The sequence below is a fragment of the Podarcis pityusensis genome, assembly GCF_964106645.2.
Source record: "Podarcis pityusensis genome assembly, chromosome: 9".
NCBI lineage: Eukaryota > Metazoa > Chordata > Lepidosauria > Squamata > Lacertidae > Podarcis > Podarcis pityusensis.
Genome location: NC_138034.1, coordinates 9,855,138 through 9,873,699, shown reverse-complemented (window position 1 = coordinate 9,873,699; position 18,562 = coordinate 9,855,138). Strand labels below are relative to the sequence as shown.

At 41.9% G+C, this 18,562-nt stretch overlaps 1 protein-coding gene across 6 annotated transcripts in view; it reads left to right on the top strand.

Annotated features, from left to right (window-relative positions):
• The window catches only part of PPARGC1A (PPARG coactivator 1 alpha), a 635,527-nt gene that overhangs the window by 503,798 nt on the left and 113,167 nt on the right, over positions 1-18,562 (top strand). Inside the window, exon 1 of one of the 6 annotated variants that reach the window (XM_081019916.1) lies at positions 13,435-13,455. The exons of 3 other annotated variants lie outside the window; for them this stretch is intronic. Coding sequence is in view for 2 of the 3 variants with exons in the window: in XM_081019912.1 (XP_080876038.1) it covers positions 13,658-13,705 (48 nt within the window). In the remaining variant the exon portion in view is untranslated. Of the gene's footprint in view, positions 1-13,434; positions 13,456-13,519; positions 13,706-13,775; positions 13,939-18,562 lie in introns of those variants that run through there. 2 more of the 6 variants (XM_081019912.1, XM_081019913.1) reach the window with 2 other exon arrangements.

The window sequence follows — 18,562 nt, the reverse complement described above, 5'->3', positions numbered from 1 at the left end:
CTCAGTTAAGTCTTCTCTTGCAGGTTAACCTCTTCTCCACAGGTACGCAGGTGCTGCTACGTCATGGTCGCTGTTGAAGGGCCGGAAAGGAATTTTCCTGCATTGGCAGGTTTTGCATTTCCCGTAGCAAAAAGTCACAACTTTGGCGGTTTCAGGCCTTGGGTGGAATCCTTTAGTCTACCTTCCCTAAATGGGGGGGTGAGGGCATGAAGCGGTGACCCATGCCCCCCTTGCGGTGGTGATCCCAAGGTTCCCCGTTAAAGGGATCTTGAGGGGACGCATTGGCCATACACCGAGAGGTTGTCATTGCTCTCCCCTGCGACGGCGGGGAAACAGGGGGTGGGCTCTCTGCTTGAACATATGTTCTCCAGAGCCAGCCCAATCCCCACACATTCTGGATAACCCTGATGTCCCCCAGATCCCTGGCTGGGGACTGGGAAGGATAAACACCCAATGCCTGAGCCAAGGTCTCCCTACAGCTGGAATTTAATAAAGTTGTGGCCAAGTTTAACCCCATAGCACATTGTCTTGAGTCATTATTCCACTCGGGGGTTGTCTGGGGGGGACTCCGCCTGTCCACAAAAAAAGCTTCAATTGCTCAGATTTCTGCGTGTGCTTCCAGACAACCTCTTTATTGAGTAGGGAGATTAGATGCTGTTGCCTATTACCTCTGGGTATAGGGCGGTATATTAATTCAATAAATAATGATAATAAATAATGGCCACTCTTTCTGTTTGCAGGAAGGCTAGATGGTTGTTACATTGTTATGTTTCCCAGTGTGTTTTGCTATCAGTGTCTTTATTCCAAAAAGTCTGATCTTTTGGGGAAGCAGATTTTTTTGCACAGGAGTTCCCTATCAACTTGAATTCCACACTCTGAACTTGCCAGTATGTGACTGAATCCCACTTAAAATTAGTGACTGTCTGGAAGTTCCCTGTCTTTGGCTGTTGTTTGAAACGAAAATGGAAGAAGACATGCACAAAAAAAGTTGCAGCGCTAAAAACTGTTGTAAATAACTAATATAATATGACAATCCCTCTCTTGCCTGATCCTCTTTCAATCAGATTATTCTTTTACTAGGTAACAGAAAATAAAAGAGAGTCACTTCTACATGGATTAAGAGAAGATCAAATATACAAACCTGAAAGCTTGGGTTTCTCTCCTATTTATAGGAAACTTAAAAGCAGGAGACCATGTGTTGGCAAAATATGATGAGCAAATATTAATGTGTATCCATGTAACATTGTAGGCTGCAAATGCAAGTTTTAATACTGTTTATTAATAACAATAATAGAAGGATTATAATTTTTTTATATTAAGGGATGGACCAAAACACATTTAGAAAAACAACCACCACAATGAATTCTTTAGAAAATAACAAGACCCACTCTGAAAGTTCTGTGCAGGTTGATGATTCCAACCCATCATGCTGTTTCATATATCTTATGCTTGCTGAGAGATGAAGTATGCGCCTTAACAAGGTGCTTACATGTGTCTCAAGACTGCAAGGATTTTGCAGGATGGATTCAAGCAAATAGTGTAAAATTTAGGTTTGTGCAATTAAAGTGGATTAAAGAGCTCCGTCACCCTAGCGTAATAAATCCACTTTTTAAAAAAAGAAACATACTTTTGTGGTTAGTAAAGTGATGGGAGGGAAAGCATTGAAAAGCGTGGAATGATTAAACACCCAGTAAGCAAGTAAGGATGAATGCTTATTCTTCATAAAACGAGAGACTAACATTACTGTTTTGAAAATACACAGTGCTGTTGCCAGTCGAAGCCAACACTGCACGAACCATCTTCCACTTGCACAATGGAACTTCACCTTTGTTTCCATCCCTCTCCAGCTCCCCAAGCATTCCTGGAATCTGCTCCTCAGGGTCCCTCAACTTTCCAGATTAGATCTCGAGAGTGGGAAGAGGGTTGCAAGGGGAAAGAAGCCCCGTCGTGCAACTGGAAATCTGTCCTGCTGGCACACAGACTATTAAAAACAAGATTGTCCAGCCCAATGTAGCAGCCTTATCCACTCTGATTTGGGAATAGATTTATAACCTGTTCCTATTTCAAGGAACCATTCCTTATTTGGAACCTTGAAATAAGGAATGGATCAGAAACCTCACTGGGAGTCCTGCCAATGAACACTTACTACTGAATTCAGATTATTTAGGATCACAATGCATAGATACTTACCATGTGACCATTCATGTACTGATTTGGTGTTGATTTCATTTTACTTTCTCATCTTTCTATCATTTTTGGTTTGTCCATGGTTGGACATCTAAGAGAATAAAAGTGCACTTTGATCATGGAAAGTCTGGTTTGTAAGAAAATGCCAATTTCAGCTTTCTTAATCAATGATACCTAATCAAGCTCCTTTTCTCGACAATGTTAAGGAAGTCAAGCCAATTGAATTAAATGAATGCCAGGCTATTATATAAACACTCTAAAGGTGTTAAATTGAATGTGATGGTTTGTTAATGGAAAAAAAGAATAACGTTCAATTTGTTCCAGTATTTCTTCTAATCTATATTATGGTAGTAAATGCCTGAAAAATAAAGGCATTCGGAAGCATTATAACAGTGCTTTCATGAAAACCAGTATCATTTTAGTAAGTGTGGTGCTGTGGGTTAAACCACAGAGCCTAGGACTCGCCAATCAGAAGGTTGGCGGTTTGAATCCCCGCGACGGGGTGAGCTCCCATTGCTTGGTTCCTGCTCCTGCCAAGCTAGCAGTTCGAAAGCACGTCAAAGTGCAAGTAGATAAATAGGTACCACTCCAGTGGGAAGGTAAATGGCGTTTCCGTGCGCTGCTCTGGTTCGCCAGAAGTGGCTTAGTCATGCTGGCCACATGACCCGGAAGCTGTATGCCTGCTCCCTCGGCCAATAAAGCGAGATGAGCGCCGCAAACCCAGAGTCGGTCATGACTGGACCTAATGGTCAGGGATCCCTTTACCTAACTGACATTGGCCAGGATCCAAAGTATCACAGATCCAGTTCCTTGCACCAAGGAGTCTTTGAGCTGGTTTCTTGACTATCACAGCTCTCTGTTGCCCCCATGCTATATGGCAAACCACTAGTGGGGAACACCCATAACCGGATGACCCACACATGTTTTCTAATGGCCAGCTTCAAGCCTCTTATTATTGTAGTTTTTTTATCTTAAAATTGGACTCGGACCAGACAACCCTTCAAAGAGTTGTACAGAATGGCACTTGACCACATTACAAGACAATTTCAAAATTTCCATGGGCTACAGTTTGAAATTAGAAAGCCATAGCCCTAAAGAACAAAAAGGTGTGTAAGGAGGAGGCAATATGTATTGAGTAGTTTTCTCATCTGTTTTGTGATAGCAGCCGTGGGGCTTTAACAAACTAACTGTGGGGCTTTCAGATACTTAACAGGTACAGTTCTCACCAGAATGGGGAAAACTTTCATTTGCTGAATATCTACTTAATACCCTAAACACCAGCAGTTGGGGGAAGTGGAAATGGTGGTGGTTATAGCCTCAGGGCATTCCTGATGTTAGCAAATATTCCATCAGTAGGAACATTTGAAAAACCATTGAAGTATTCTTTAGGCCTTCAGTTAGTGACGTTGCTTATAGCATAGTGAATTACAAGTGTTTTCTGTTGTGAATGGTCACATTTAGATTATTAGTATTATTTATTAAATGCATTAATTACTTTATCAACCCAAAGCAACTAGCAAGCAAGCAAGCAAGCAAAAACACTACATTAAAACCAAGGGGGGTAACAAGGATTACTTGAGTAATTGATTTCTATACTTGTTGGCATCAATGGCATTGGAAAATGTAGACCTGAAGTCCAGAAAGCAAACGAAAGATGGCTAAATATGAAGCTGAAAGACTGGACGTTTTCAGTAGCTTTCTCTGAAATACCCGTAGAATGGAACCAGATTGCCATTAAAATTCAAAAGATAGAGCAGCTTTGAAAGTGATTGGCAGGGGAAGCTAACAAGAGCCGAGGGGCATCTAGTTTGGGGCAAATCATCTCTAAGAGATGAGCATGAAAATATTCAAGGTTGTCCAGATGGGCACAGGGTACAACTAGGTAGTGAAACTACAGTGGGACATGGTGGCGATTCCTAGTGCCATAGAGGAAAACAAACATATGTGGAGAGGCACTGTGTATAAACTTTTACTGTATATGTGAATGCTCAAAGCCTTGAAGCCAAGATGAGTGAGCTGGAAAAGAGGTAAAATTTCTTGATACACTAAAATGACTGTTTCCTAGAACTACTGGTCAAAGACTGGACATGAGGGGACGTGAGTCTGGACGTAATCCTAAGTGTCACCTAGGATGTGACGCAAGACTTAAAGTTTTCTTGAACCAGTTGGAAAGACTGTGTTTTTGGCTTCAAGATATACTTAAGTGAACAATTGCCAAGGAAGTCAAAAACAGCTACGTTTGACTTCAGAAGATGAAACTTAAAAAATGTGGGGGATTTTGCAGAAAGGAAGTTGAAAGGGAAAGTCAAGAGGTCAAAGCTCTCCAGAATGCTGGAAGGTTATTCAAAACCACGGTAATAGCAGCTCAGCTCGAATGTATACCGCCGATCAGGAAAGGTTAACAAGCGGAGTCAGGGAAGCTATTGGAGGCAAAAAGGCCTCTTTTGGAAAATGAAAGTCTTGTCCAAACGAGGAGAACAAAAAGGAACACAAATTTTGGAAAAATAAAAATAAACATTGGCAAAAACAATAAGGGATGCGGAAAAAAATGAGGGGCATATCACTTTAAACATGAAGACCAACAATTGTTGTTGTTTAGTCGTTTAGTCGTGTCCGACTCTTTGTGACCCCATGGAGCAGAGCACGCCAGCTGCTTCTGTCTTCCACTGCCTCCCGCAGTTTGGTCAAACTCATGTTCGTAGCTTCGAGAACACTGTCCAACCATCTCGACCTCTGTCATCCCCTTCTCCTTGTGCCCTCCATCTTTCCCAACATCAGGGTCTTTTCCAGGGAGTCTTCTCTTCTCATGAGGTGCCCAGAGTATTAGAGCCTCAGCTTCAGGATCTGTCCTTCCAGTGAGCACTCAGGGCTGATTTCCTTAAGAATGGATAGGTTTGATCTTCTTGCAGTCCATGGGACTCTCAAGAGTCTCCTCCAGCACCATAATCCCAAAGCATCAATTCTTCAGCGATCAGCCTTCTTTATGGTCCAGCTCTCACTTCCATACATCACTACTGGGAAAACCATTGCTTTTACTATACAGACCTTTGTTGTCAAGGTGATGTCTCTGCTTTTTAAGACCAACAATAAGAAACGCTTTTAACTACATTTGAAGCAGGAAACCACCTAGGAAGGAAATTGGACCTTTGGATGACAAGGAAGAAGAATGAGATTACAGATCTGCTAAATTAATTATTTGCATTAATTAATTAATAATTATTTGTGGTGTAGTGGTTAAAAGCGGTAGTCTCGTAATCTGGTGAACCAGGTTCGATTCCCCGCTCCTCCACATGCAGCTGCTGGGTGACCTTGGGCTAGTCACACTTCTTTGAAGTCTCTCAGCCCCACTCACCTCACAGAGTGTTTGTTGTGGGGGAGGAAGGGAAAGGAGAATGTTAGCCACTTTGAGACTCCTTAAAGGGAGTGAAAGGCGGGATATCAATTCCAAACTCTTCTTCTTCTTCTTCTTCTTCTTCATTTGTCTTCACTGTGGAAGATGTAGGGCAGATCTCTGTGCTTGAACTTTCTCAGTAAGGGGATTTGAGGAACTGAGGCAAATAGTAGTGACGAGAGACCACATTCTAGGCCTTATGGATAAATTAACAACAAACTAATCATCGGGTCCAGATGGCAGCCATTCAATAGTTCTTTAAAATTCTAATGTGAAATTGCTGATCTTCTAGCAAAAATATATAACTTATCCCTAAAATCAGATTCCATTCCTGAGGATTGGACAGTACCAATGTAAGACCAATCCAGGTGGATGCAAGAAATTACAGGTCAGTTTGGACAATTAATGATTGGGAGTTGCTGTGCCATTAAACTTTAGCTAGCAGACTTGGACAACATCCCGGATTTGAATGGAGTCAGCGGAAGCTGCGTTGATAAAAAAGGCAGTTGGAAAAATATATACTAATAAAGCTGTATTTGACAGATGAAAGTATATGATGTTTGACATGATTGAGAATCGTGGACTCAGGGATGGAGAATTATAAAACATCAAAATCAAGATGTGGAAAATATGGAATCAAGGAGGAGAGGCAGGGCTGAGATGTGGAGATATGCTTCAGAGATCCAGACTGTGAGGAGCTCCAAAAAATTAATAATTATAATTTGGACTATAATTTGGTCTTTTTTTATTTTAGTTTTTTGTTTTAATTGGAGTATTATGATTGGATATATTAATTGGATGTTTTTTATTGGAAAATCAATAAAAACGATTAAAAGAAAGAAATTACAGGTCAGTTAGCTTGATAGTCTTCTTGGAAAACTTGTGGAAAACATCATTAAAAATAAATTCTCCAAGTATATAGAAGACTAAGTCTTGCTGAAGAAGCATCAGTAAGGCTTCGGCAACGGGTAGCTCCTGCCTGCCATAACTGGGTGGATGGGTATTTAAATGGCAGTGCTTGCAAGTGCAAAGTGATGCAGCCTGGGGCAAGATGCCTTACCTTCAAATGCCTACAAACAGGCTCTGAACCATTGGTGACTGGTCATCAAAGAGATCTTGGAGTCATGCAGAATAGCTTGATGAAAATGTCAACCCCGTGTGTGGCAGTTATGAAAGGGTGAATTCTGCAAATATCATTATGCTCATATACAAATCTATGGTGTTGTTAAGTTGTGGGTGAACATATCAGACGACACAGTGATTCTTCAAACAGCTCTTGTTTATTCACAGGCCAGAACAGAACTGAACTGAAGGGTTCAGCCAGCCTGCTTATATAAAGCTCCAGTACAACGCAACTGTAACAACTTTCTGTAACTATCCAATCACTGAACGTCACTTTCAATCCCTTATTTGCATATGTGGACCTGAGTGAAAACTATCTACAGTGTCCCCCTGCTGGCCCAGGATGAGAGCTTCAGTACATAACAGGTGTAGCCAGAATACTGCGTATGGTTCTGACTGCCTTACCACAGAAAGGATACAAGTTGCATCTGTAGTCGGCTACTCAAACCATTTGGTTTATGTTACAGCTTGAGATACTGGTGTAGGGAGGAGAAAATATTACATGTGGCAGCCAGCTGCGTTTTGCTTCTCCAATGCTGACAAACTGTGCAGGCAGCTTTATGCAACTCAGCCCACATGCCTGGCCAGCACTGCAAAGCACAGGCTCATGTTTTGCGTGAGTGTGAGGGAGTGCAAAGATAGTGGTTTGGCCAGAGGAGGTATGGTGACTGGTTGTGCCTGACTGGGATGTGGCGTGCAGGGGGAAGAGCTCAGAGACAGGGGTAGTAATGCATCACAACAGAAGGTCTGAGCAGAAAACTGAGACATGAAGAAGACAAGAGAGGAGCATTGCATTTTCTAATAAAAAATTAATACGGTAAATATACTGCATATAGGGCATCCATTTGTGCTAAACCAGCTTTTCAGTAAAGTTCTGCTGCCCTTTACTCATCAGAGCAGAGCCTTATCTCTTGGCTCTAAGTGATGTCAGTAATTACTGTCCCCACATTTTCAAACTTTCTTCAAACTTTTTTCAATGAGGATGGGAAACTTGCTTCTATCTATCTATCTATCTATCTATCTATCATCTATCTATCTCTATCTATCTATTTTTTAAAAACGGAAGCTGGAATTCTTTACCACTGCAAATGCATTCAGGGTGACGAAACATATCAAAAAGAATGGGAAAAAATTATGTTATATATAGAGAAGACGATGTGAAGTAGGGAACTCAGTAGAATTAAAATAAACCTCATAACAGGAAAACACAAGAAATGTTTTGGATAATAATATCAAAATGAATTGAAAATGTATCTTAGGACTATGGTTGAACAATATTTGTAAATGAATATAGACAGACAACAAGAGTTGCATATATAGAAAGATTTATTTGTTTACAGACATTTTATGGGAAAAAATTGAAGAAGAACAATTATATATAAAATGGACAGAGACAATGCGAAAAGTTAAAGACGACATAAAAAAGCCGGAAGGAGGAAGGAGGGAAGTCAGCTCAGAAGAGCAAGAACAAATGTGAAACATAATGTACGTGTATGTATAGTGGCGCTGTGGGTTAAACCACAGAGCCTAGGGCTTGCTGATCAGAAGGTCGGCGGTTCGAATCCCCGCGACGGGGTGAGCTCCTGTTGCTCGGTCCCTGCTCCTGCCAACCTAGCAGTTCGAAAGCCCATCAAAGTGCAAGTAGATAAATAGGTACCGCTCCAGTGGGAAGGTAAACGGCGTTTCCGTGCGCTGCTCTGGTTTCACCAGAAGCGGCTTAGTCATGCTGGCCACATGACCCGGAAGCTGTACGCCAGCTCCCTCGGCCAGTAAAGTGAGATGAGCGCCGCAACCCCAGAGTCTCCCACGACTGGACATAATGGTCAGGGGTCCCTTTACCTTTATGTATAGTATGTAACTAAAAATTCAATAAAGATCATCGGGGGGGGGGAGCAAATGCATTCTTGACTCTGTACTGTGTTGCAGTATGTACTCGATGTGAAACTCAAAAATCGTTGCCACCCTAATACAATCACCAGTTTTGTAACTATAGCGATTTTTAAGGTCCCTGCATGTGGGAGATATGCTGGCATTGGCTGGAGAAACAGGAACTAGAGCAAAATTGACCTCAGCTGGATGGAAAAGACAGCAGTGGATATTTCCACACTAGCCTGTGAGTCATGTGAGCATGGCAAGATCCCTTCCCTGTCAAATACTGCATGGGAAGGAATAAGCGGCAATGATTTAATCAGGAATCTGCTTAATAAATGGGATAAAAATGGTTCTTCTCCCATTATTTGCTAAGTTCCTATAGTAGCTAGGCACTGCACAAAGTTGTTTTTAAAATCCATGCCCCCACCTGAAAACTTACTGTCTAGCAGGGAAAGGAAAGGCAGAGGTAAATTAAAAGAGCAACTGTCCCGTTAGTTGGATCTTTTACAAGTATGGAAATTCCTTTTGCTGTTCTTTTAATCGGATTGCCTGTCATATTGCAGAGTTCCATAAAAGCAACAGTGCCACCTCATGGACAGTTGAAGAACAAGTACATAATGTACTGCAGTGTAGTTAAATGATGCTCAGTTAATTTTCATAGTCTTTTACATTAGTGGTGAAGAAGCTGCTATCTGAAAGGAAGTAGTGCCTAATGGTTTCTTCAAGGGCACTGCAATGTGGAGTGGAAAAGCAGAGGTGCACAATAAGCCTTCTTTTCCTGACACATAAATTACTCTATATACTTGTTCCTCACTGGTATCACAAGTGTTTGGACACTTCCAAAAACGTTTAGCTATCCCTGTATAAATGCTGTTCAGATTATTGGCAGGGTATTTTTATTTATTGAAAAACCTAGTGGGAAAAAAGAGCCCAACTGCAGAGGCTGGGAAGTGGGGACAGAGAGGCAAGGCTGCAGAAATGTGCCTTGGAACTGGAAATAATTCAGCATTACAAACAACTTCCCTTTTGAAAGTTCTGAACTAGGGAGGCAGTTACTCTTGAAGTAAGCAGCAGAGGAGCATCGTTTTATAAGAAATTATATGCTGCCTGCATTTAACTTTATATTTAATTTGCAGAAATGTTTTAATACCACCCACCTAAAAGTGAAGACTCCTAATCTCTAGGTAGATCTCCCCTGGGCAAGCATTCTGCTACTTCCATAAATTGACATTCTTACTCCTTTTTAGGGGGAGGGGTAGCCTGTATCTATTCTTGTTTATACAGTGGTACCTCTGGTTGAGAACTTAATTCGTTTTGGAGGTCCGTTCTTAACCTGAAACTGTTCTTAACCTGAGGTACCACTTTAGATAATGGGGGCTCCTGCTGCCGCCGCACAATTTCTGTTCTCATCCTGAAGCAAAGTTCTTAACCCGAGGTACTACTTCCGGGTTAGAGGAGTCCGTAACCTGAAGCATTTGTAACCTGAAGCGTTTGTAACCTGAGGTACCACTGTACATCAGGTTTTCCTCACATTTTCATTACTCTGTGAGTCAAGATCAAGTAATGGTTTGTATGTGTGAATGGGCCATCGCCATTATAATATACGTATACCACATACTGAACTTTCATATCAAAATGTAATGTTTTTAATGTGATTATATCTGCCCCCAATCGTTTTGTTTGCTGCTGCTGTGTTGATGTTTTATCGTTTTGCTGTTTTTAATAAGTTGTAAACTGATTGTTTTATCGACTAATTGCAAACTGCCTGGGGGGCGGGGGCGGGAACTAATCCCAAAAGGCAGCTTAAAAATACATCAAACACATAGATGAGATTCACCCCAGAGAAGAGCTACAGCGCTGTAGTGGTTAGAATAGGGTGTGTGAGAGAGACTAACCTTTTGGGGGAATAAGCACATTTTCTAACTGCAGAAACTGCTAATCGTAGAATTGCAAAATTGCAGGGGACCCTGCAGATCATCTAGTCAACCCCTTGAAAAGCAGGAATATGCAACTGTCCCATATGGGAATCGAACCTGATACCTTGGCGTTACCAGCCCCATGCTCTAACCAACTGAGCTATGTGAGCTGTTGTGGGCTGTGCACCACTGGCACCACTTTTTTCTCTCATTTCCTCCATTCCTTCCTGCTTTTTATTATTAGATCTACAAGTGTTGCAAACTACGTTTAGGAAGTGTGATAGAAACTCCCTAATGAAGCTATTTATAGTAATCACTTATGAGCCAGGCAGTTGTTAAAAACCGGGGGAGGAAGGGGCAGCCTTCCTATTGGAAACCCTTGCTGGAGTGAGTCCGCCGATATTTCTAGAGGTATAAGGTACTGTTTGATGTCAGTTCTGTTGTAAATGCAGTTCTGTAGGCCTGTCTCAGTAGAAAAATTCCCCAATACTTTCAACCATTGTTCCGCGTAGGAAGACTTCGAAATGCATGCGCCAGGAAAGTCGTTGCCGTCCCCCCATCGTTTCTGAACCGCTGCTTAAGTTTGTAGTTATCTATTTGTCAGTTAACTTGCTAATTTGACAGAAAAGCAGTGAAATGGAATTGTAGAAAATACAAACAACGTGGGCAGGTTGAAATATGCTTCTCCTTCCCACTGCAGTCTAAGATGTTGCAGTATAAATATGATTCTATAAAAGGTGTGAATGGAACATAAACATAAAAGTGATGGATTTGGTACAGTCAGTGAACGCAATTATAAGTAGGTATGGCAGAAGACTATTTCATCAAGGCTGGATCCACTGATTAATACAAATCTACTCCATTTCTGCCAGTCAGCCGCCGTACTTCACAGATGAGTTTTCTAAGGGCAGAGGTAAACAACCTTTGCCCCTAGTCCCAATAATTTGCTGTCATTTTTCTCCATTAAATTAGCATATAATTTGGAAGAAATCCACTCTGTTGTTTTCTCTCTCTTCATGATAAGAGCAAAATCTTACCATCCAATCTTTTATGAATGGCTTCTTTGAATTCGCGGTGCATTTTGCTTTAAAGAAATGAGTAAAATGCAATCTTTGGGTGATACGCAACTTAGTTTTCTTCAGAGAAGACTCGCTGAAAATAGTGGACATGAGTTACTACTGAAGTCCATAGACTTCATTGGGTCTGTACCCTTTTTATCATTTAGGGGGTTGGGGGAGTGGGAGTTTGCTATGTAAAACAAAAGCAATAGGCTTTTTACATTGCTTAACTTCCTTTCTACATTCGTCAGCAAAGTAGCCTTAACGGGTGAGAGAGGCAAGAAATAGTTAAACATTTACTTGCAGCTTGATTCATATTTTGAATGGACGTAGAATCTGGGAGAAAATGACTGTTTCAAGAATCGCCGCTTCCTGTCTGTCAATTCAATTCTGTCTCTGGATAATAATTGTATTCATTTAGCATTTAGAATACTCAAATTTGCAAATAACAACCCAAATGAATATTTCATAACAAAGAGGCATGATCCATTATGGTAGTGTGACTCTAACTAGTAGCGCAGCATGACCGATCTCGCATTTAGAATTTGTGTGAGAGACTGTGGCACACGGCTAATTAAAAGTACAGCTTTTAATCTTAAAAAAAAAACCAGAAAGAAAAGAAAAGAAATTTAAGAGTCAGGTGAAGGGGAAAGTCCTGTTTTTCCTGTTGTGGGAAAGGTGTGCTGGGTTTGTTGTGAGTTCGTTCCGTTGTGTTGTCATAAAACAGATCCACCTGTAAAAGTCTGGAAAGGGAAAACAGTATTTGGAGTTGCCATCTGGGAGTATGTTTTGTGCTCTCCCAAGAAAATGCATAACCTAGGCCAGCAACAGGGTTAGTGTGCAATTTGGTTTATACAAAAATATGCCCCAAGGCAACAGTGGAGAACCTCTCCTGATCGTGGAAATGAGCAAACAGGAATTTGAGTTGTTTGGGTTAAAAACCACAACAGCAACCCAGTATGGTAGTTGTGTATCACAACATTGCTTTTGAGGAGTATAAAACAGACACGCAACGGTTCCGGGGCTGCTTTTTTCCTTTCAGCTAATTCAGCCTGTGCAATTTAACATAGCACAAATGTTGAAAAAGTTGTTTTATAAATATCGATATTCTTAGTAGCAATGGGGTTTTTTCTTTCTTTAAATCATGCTTAGGAGGTTCAGAGCGACTGAGTGAGTCATAGAGGATATATGGCTATCAGTAGCTGTTAGCTGTGATGGTTAAATGGCGTTTCCATGTATGATTGCAGTTTACCTGACCAATGGGACAAACAGTCAAGGAAGGCAGTAGCCTTCATGTCCTATTACGGCGTTTCCAGAGTAAGCTACTTGAGAGTAAGCTTTTGTGGGAGTTGGGTTTCCCTAAACATGCTCAAGACTAGAGCTTTCTGCTTGAGGTATCCGGTTGGAAAGAGAATACTCCCGACGCAGTTGCTGCTACAGTTTCTTCTTTCCTTTCCCTGCACAAAACCAAAGCCCTTCGTTCAGCACCAACCTTCACCTCTTTAAAAGTTTAGTCTTTTAAGAGGCAAGCGGCCTCCAAATCAAGGCTCCTATTTCTGCCTCCTTCCAAACTTCGAAAGCCAGCAGCCTTTTGCTCCGTTTGCCTTGGTTTGGAAACGAAAAAAAGATGGGTGGACGCAAGAAGAGAAAGGATTTTAATTTTATTTTTTTAAAGTCCCTTGCAAATGGATTGGATCCGGGCACACCAGAGTTCTGGAGGTGTGGCGCGGGAGGGAACCTGCTTTAAAGAATAAATCGATCCCAGTGTTTTCGCCTGGGAAAGATGCGCGCGTGTGTGTGTGCGCGCCCGCGCGCGTGTACCGGGCTTGACTCCGCTCCAGCCTGGGTCTGCCTCTGAGCGTGACGTCACTTGGCTTTAGCACACAGCGGCACAAGAGCAGGCGGCTGGGTGAGTGACAGGCCAGCCTACTTTTTAATAGCTTTGTCATGTGACTGGAACAGTAGTAAGACAGGTGCCTTCGGTTCACTCTCAGTAAGGGGCTGCTTGGCTGCGCGCGAGTATATTTGCTCTCTCTCCCTCTCTTTCTCTCTCTCTCGCCCTGGCTGTGGATTGTAGTTTCAAAGCTTTGCTGCCGTCATTCAGGAGCTGGATGGCGTGGGACATGTGTAATCAGGACTCTGTTTGGAGTGACATCGAGGTGAGCTTTTGGGGGACGGTCTCTCTCTCTCTCCCTTTTTTTTGCGTGCAAATTCACCCAGCTGGAGGGCTTGTTTCCTTGTATGCTGTTCTTCCTTTCTCCTTCCCCCCTCCCTTTTTTTTATTTTTCGCTTGTGTTGCTTTGAATCTTGTCCACCCCTCCCTTGCCGGAAAGTAGCTAGAAGAAAAAACCCTTTTGGAATGGAAGCGAGGCCGCATCTTATCTTTAATCCTGTAAGTTTTTCTTTTCTCTCAACCTTCCCACCCCCCACCCCACCCCGCCGGCTTTCTATTTTAAGATTACGCTCCGGTTCCTTGAGCAAATTAAAAAAAAAAAAAAAAAAGCAACTGGCTCCTGTCATCGGGATCTCCTGCAGTTGGAAACTATTTTTATGTGCCTTTGGCTCCCTTTCCAGTCATATGCAATATTTATGCACAGAGATATTGATATGAATCGATGTCTGAAGTCTTTCCATTGGCATTTAGTGGCATCTGGCTTGGAAAAAAAGCTGCCTCTTTTTCTGTGTGCGTGAGGCAGATGAAATGCTGTCGTTCGCCTTTTAAAACTTGCAAAAAGAAAAAAAAAGTAGTTTTATTTTAGATGGGGTTATGGGCTGCAGAGCAGAGATGCTTGTGCGTGGAGCGAGACGGGCTTGGTATCGGTTGCTGTGTTGTGGGAATGGGGCTTCTGTGCTGTGATTTTTGGGAAGAGATGCCCTGTCGCTTCTGCTGGAATGCTTGGGCTAAGGAGTCCTCTTCCTTTGGTTCTGTGCCGCTGAGACAACAGGATGGAGCGTGAGAATAGAGTTTATGCAGGATCTCGTGGTGCCGCTGCTGCCTCCGCTGCTTGAGTAAAAATAGATGGCACATCAAACCTGCAGCTTCTGCTGGCTACAATTCATAAAGGGGAGGGGGGAACGGAGGCAGGGGTGGGGAAGAAAATAAGCAGCCCATTGGGAGTCTCTGGAGCGCAGGAACAGAGGCTTGAGGGTGTCTAAATGCTTGCAATCAGGAAAACCAAACCAAAATAAATATCCGAGTTCGAAATGGTGTAGTGCTTGAAAGTTCCTGCAACTTGGGGAAAACTTTCCCCCTCCCTGGTTATCCCAAAACAGAAGCCTCAAATGATAGCTACTTTTACAGGCCATTCCTTATGCATCTCCATTCAGTCTTTTAATGGGGATTACTTTTAACTAAGTGTGCACAGGATTCCAGTCTTAAATGCTTCCTTTGGCAGGAGAGAAAGCTACTGGTGATTCCCTTCTCCGCAACCCCCCTCCTTTAAAAAAAAACCCTGAAGATGTTGTTTTAGTGCATGGGCACATATTATTGGGTACAATCCTTTAATGCTTTCTACATATACGTATTCCGGGCAGGAAGCAAATATAATAGTATATTCCCACTATTATTGTTAATTATCATAATCAAAAATCATGTTTAAAATATTTGCATCTGCCGACTTCTGTTTGCATATCGTAATTTTTCATCTCTTGTTTTGACTCAGTAAAGTGGAAGAGATATGGATAATTCATATGTCCTGTAGCTATTATGAGTCAAAGTGGTGAGCGAGTGACTTGCTGGCTCCAGAAGTCCTGATTTGTTTCTGAGCAGCTGGGAGCATCCAGTGGATTAGAATCATAGATTGCCGTCTTGGTTTTTGTTGCACGGGTCTCGGCTGCCGTGGCTTCGTTTTTTCCATCATGCATTATTCCTAACGCTGCTAGGAGCTTATTTGAGGAACCAATGTCTGTGGAAATGGTGATGATCTATTTTAATCACCAGGGTTCCTGCAGGAATTTCAGGCTGGTAACAAGAAAATATAATTTATGCCAGTGAGCCAGCCATTTATTTGCTTTTGGGTTCTCCTTCTTGTTGTTTTTACTTGTTTAGAGGAAGGGAAGGGGTCTGTGTCAGTTGTATCGCAGATAAGGTGGCTTCTTAGTTCCATCTTTCAAAGTGGCATGAGCTTTGACCCTATGTGCAGACAGTTTGGTTACTGGCTATAAGCTGTTCCTGCTCCCCTGGGGAATCGCCTTTCCTCTTAAAGTATGACCAGCATCAAGTACGATAGGCAGCTCTCCCCCCCCCCCCTTCTTTTGAGGCCCTCCAAATTCACTTCTGATATAAAATACTTGAGATCCCCTTGTTCATAACAAGGAGATTCCCTGCTCCTTCATAAAGGCCTGTACATCACAGTAACTGATCAGTGTCCCACAGCGTTTCTCTGTTTAATGAAGGTAATGTACGACGAGGCTGCAAAGATTGATAAAGAGGATGCACATGGTGTTATGTTTGCTTTAAGCATATTGTCCGTGTTTGGGATCATCTCTCTCTCTCTCTCGCCTCCCTCTCCCTCCCTCGACTCTCTTTAACAACCTTGTTAAATACAGATTATTGTTTTCACTAATGCAATTTAAATGGCATACATCCAGCCCTCCCCCCACCCGCACACACTGGCCATCATTTAGTTTTAAAAATTACCTTCGAAAAGCACACGAGCCTCCAAAAAGGTTAACGGAGAATGATGCTTAATTATGATGATTCATTATCACTGATGCAGTTAAGCTAATTTATTGTTTGCTCTTTAACTAAGCGTTTGGAAGGGTGGGTGAGAATGATCTGGGGGCAAAAGAAAGGCACAATAATTAGCCTTTGTGTTTAGTGACTGCTTTATCCTCTTAAAGCTTATTACAGAACTAAGGGTATAGTTGTGTAATAACTGCCGTAAGCTGTTGGCTGTATTTTTTAAAAAAAGGGGGGGGTGGAGAGACATTGCTTGCAAGGTGCACCTGTTAGAGATGTATAGACAAACGCCAGATATCTGCGACGAGGACAGTCAGATGAGGACAGTTACAGGACTCGGAGTGTTAAACCTGGCATCATTCAAAGGCCAAATATAAATTAATAACAGGAACACTTGCTACTAATGTCTCTCAGATTAGAAGTGTGGTTCCATATCCAGAAGCATTGATTTTATTATCAGGTCAACATTGGCAAGAGTCAGCGTGCTTCACTTCAGATATTCCATTTGTTTTTAAAAAGTGACACTCGGGTCATTAGAGAGAAATGAAAACTGCGAAGAGAAGACTTTCTTTGTTTTTAAACCCCCTGCCCCAAATAGAACAGTTATTTCTTATATTGCTTCAAAATGGCCACTGCAGGCCTTTTTGAAAAATGTGTACCTATTGAGAGAACTCATCCAGTTTTAACTAGACAGTGCAGAGGGATGGCGAGAGAATGAGAATCTATTTTTACAAATGAAAAGTAGTAAAGCGACCAGCACGGTGCCTTGGAAGTCTGTGGCATCAGTTTTAAGCCACTGACCTCCACAACACAAACCTGGGGGATGATGCTGAGAATCTACCTTTTCAGGCAAAGACCCAGATTATCCTTTAATGAGATCACAGATTTCATTTGGGCATCAAGAAAAGGTCATTTCTGCATTATAACATTTGCCAACTTTAGGACTGGAAACATAGAGGGTGGGGAAGCCTTTTATTTTTCCCCTAAGGGGGGGGGGAACAGTTTTCATTACCACTCTTGCTATGCAGTTTTCTTTGTGTGTTCCCTTCCATCTTTTCTTCAAGTTTGCCATATACTACATATGTGTGTGTATAACTCAGGTAGGCCTTGAACTGTTGCAGCTTTGTACTCGTTTCAAAGAATAGTAATAAAGAACAGAGACTTTCCTTCCAGCCCTTAAGTTTCCCTTTCTATGCACCTATTGTCTGATTCCCTGCATCGTCCTGCTTGACCAGTGAAAGTGGAATGGTAAATTGTAGCCTTTGCCAGCTTCTCCAAGTCTGTTGACCCTGTTTCTCTATTCCAAAGCATGCCTTGCAATTAGGTTGTCACACGTAAAGGCAGAATATGCAGTGCTGGAGTCGCTCTTTCAGGGACTGCCTGTCAAATGTTTCAGGAAGTTTATTTTTCTGAAGTCCAACTTTAGCAAGAAACCTGCACTTAGCTGTTGAAGTGTGACATGACAGACATTGAATTCCTATGTTTGCTGGGGGAAGGGTGCTTTGAGGTTACTGATACATTCACCTTAATTGACCTCATTCGAGCAAGATTATAAATAAGGGAAACTATACCATCTTTGAGGGTGATTGACAGGCCGTGGCATCTGAAATCCATGTGCATTTTTCGCGGGGTGTTTTGGCTGCTGCATTTGACACAGATAAATCCAGGGAATGGAAGGTGGGAGGCTGGAAACCTTCATTGTTAAACTGACTACATTTTGTCACCTTTTAACAACATAATTGCTAATTCATACGGGTGCCAACACAGGGGAGTTCTGGTTTATGCAGAAAAAAATAAAATAAAAGCTGAAGATATACTATGGACACTATGCAGCAAAAGTTAAGCACTTTTGAGTCACAATTAGTTCAGTTGCAAAGTTCAGCACCATGTTTAGTTTTGTGCCATTAAACTCTATAGGATTTGTGTTTGTTAAAAACAAATTTTCACAAGGCTGTAGCTGTAGCCTTACTTACCCACATTGTGACTGCTGTACAGTTGTGGATACGTTGCAAAAAGACATGTATCTTCAGTTAGCCTGATATCTAAATTAAATGATGCTGAGACGTCTACGGAAATATACGCTGCCTAAAGGTATTAGTGAAATGTGCTGTAGTCTTAGTACAAGGTTTGCTTTGCAATGATTCTCCATATGTAACAGTTACCTAGCAAAACTTGCCAGAGCCAAATGTCAATCCCGGCAAGATCAGAATGGAAGTGATAAGATTTTTTAAAAATACAATTGCACGCTCAAGCATCTCTGTAAAACGGAGCTCTAACAGTTTAGCAATATGTTCTCAGAAGAAGAATGAGTTTCATGGGTAGTGAAATCAATCCA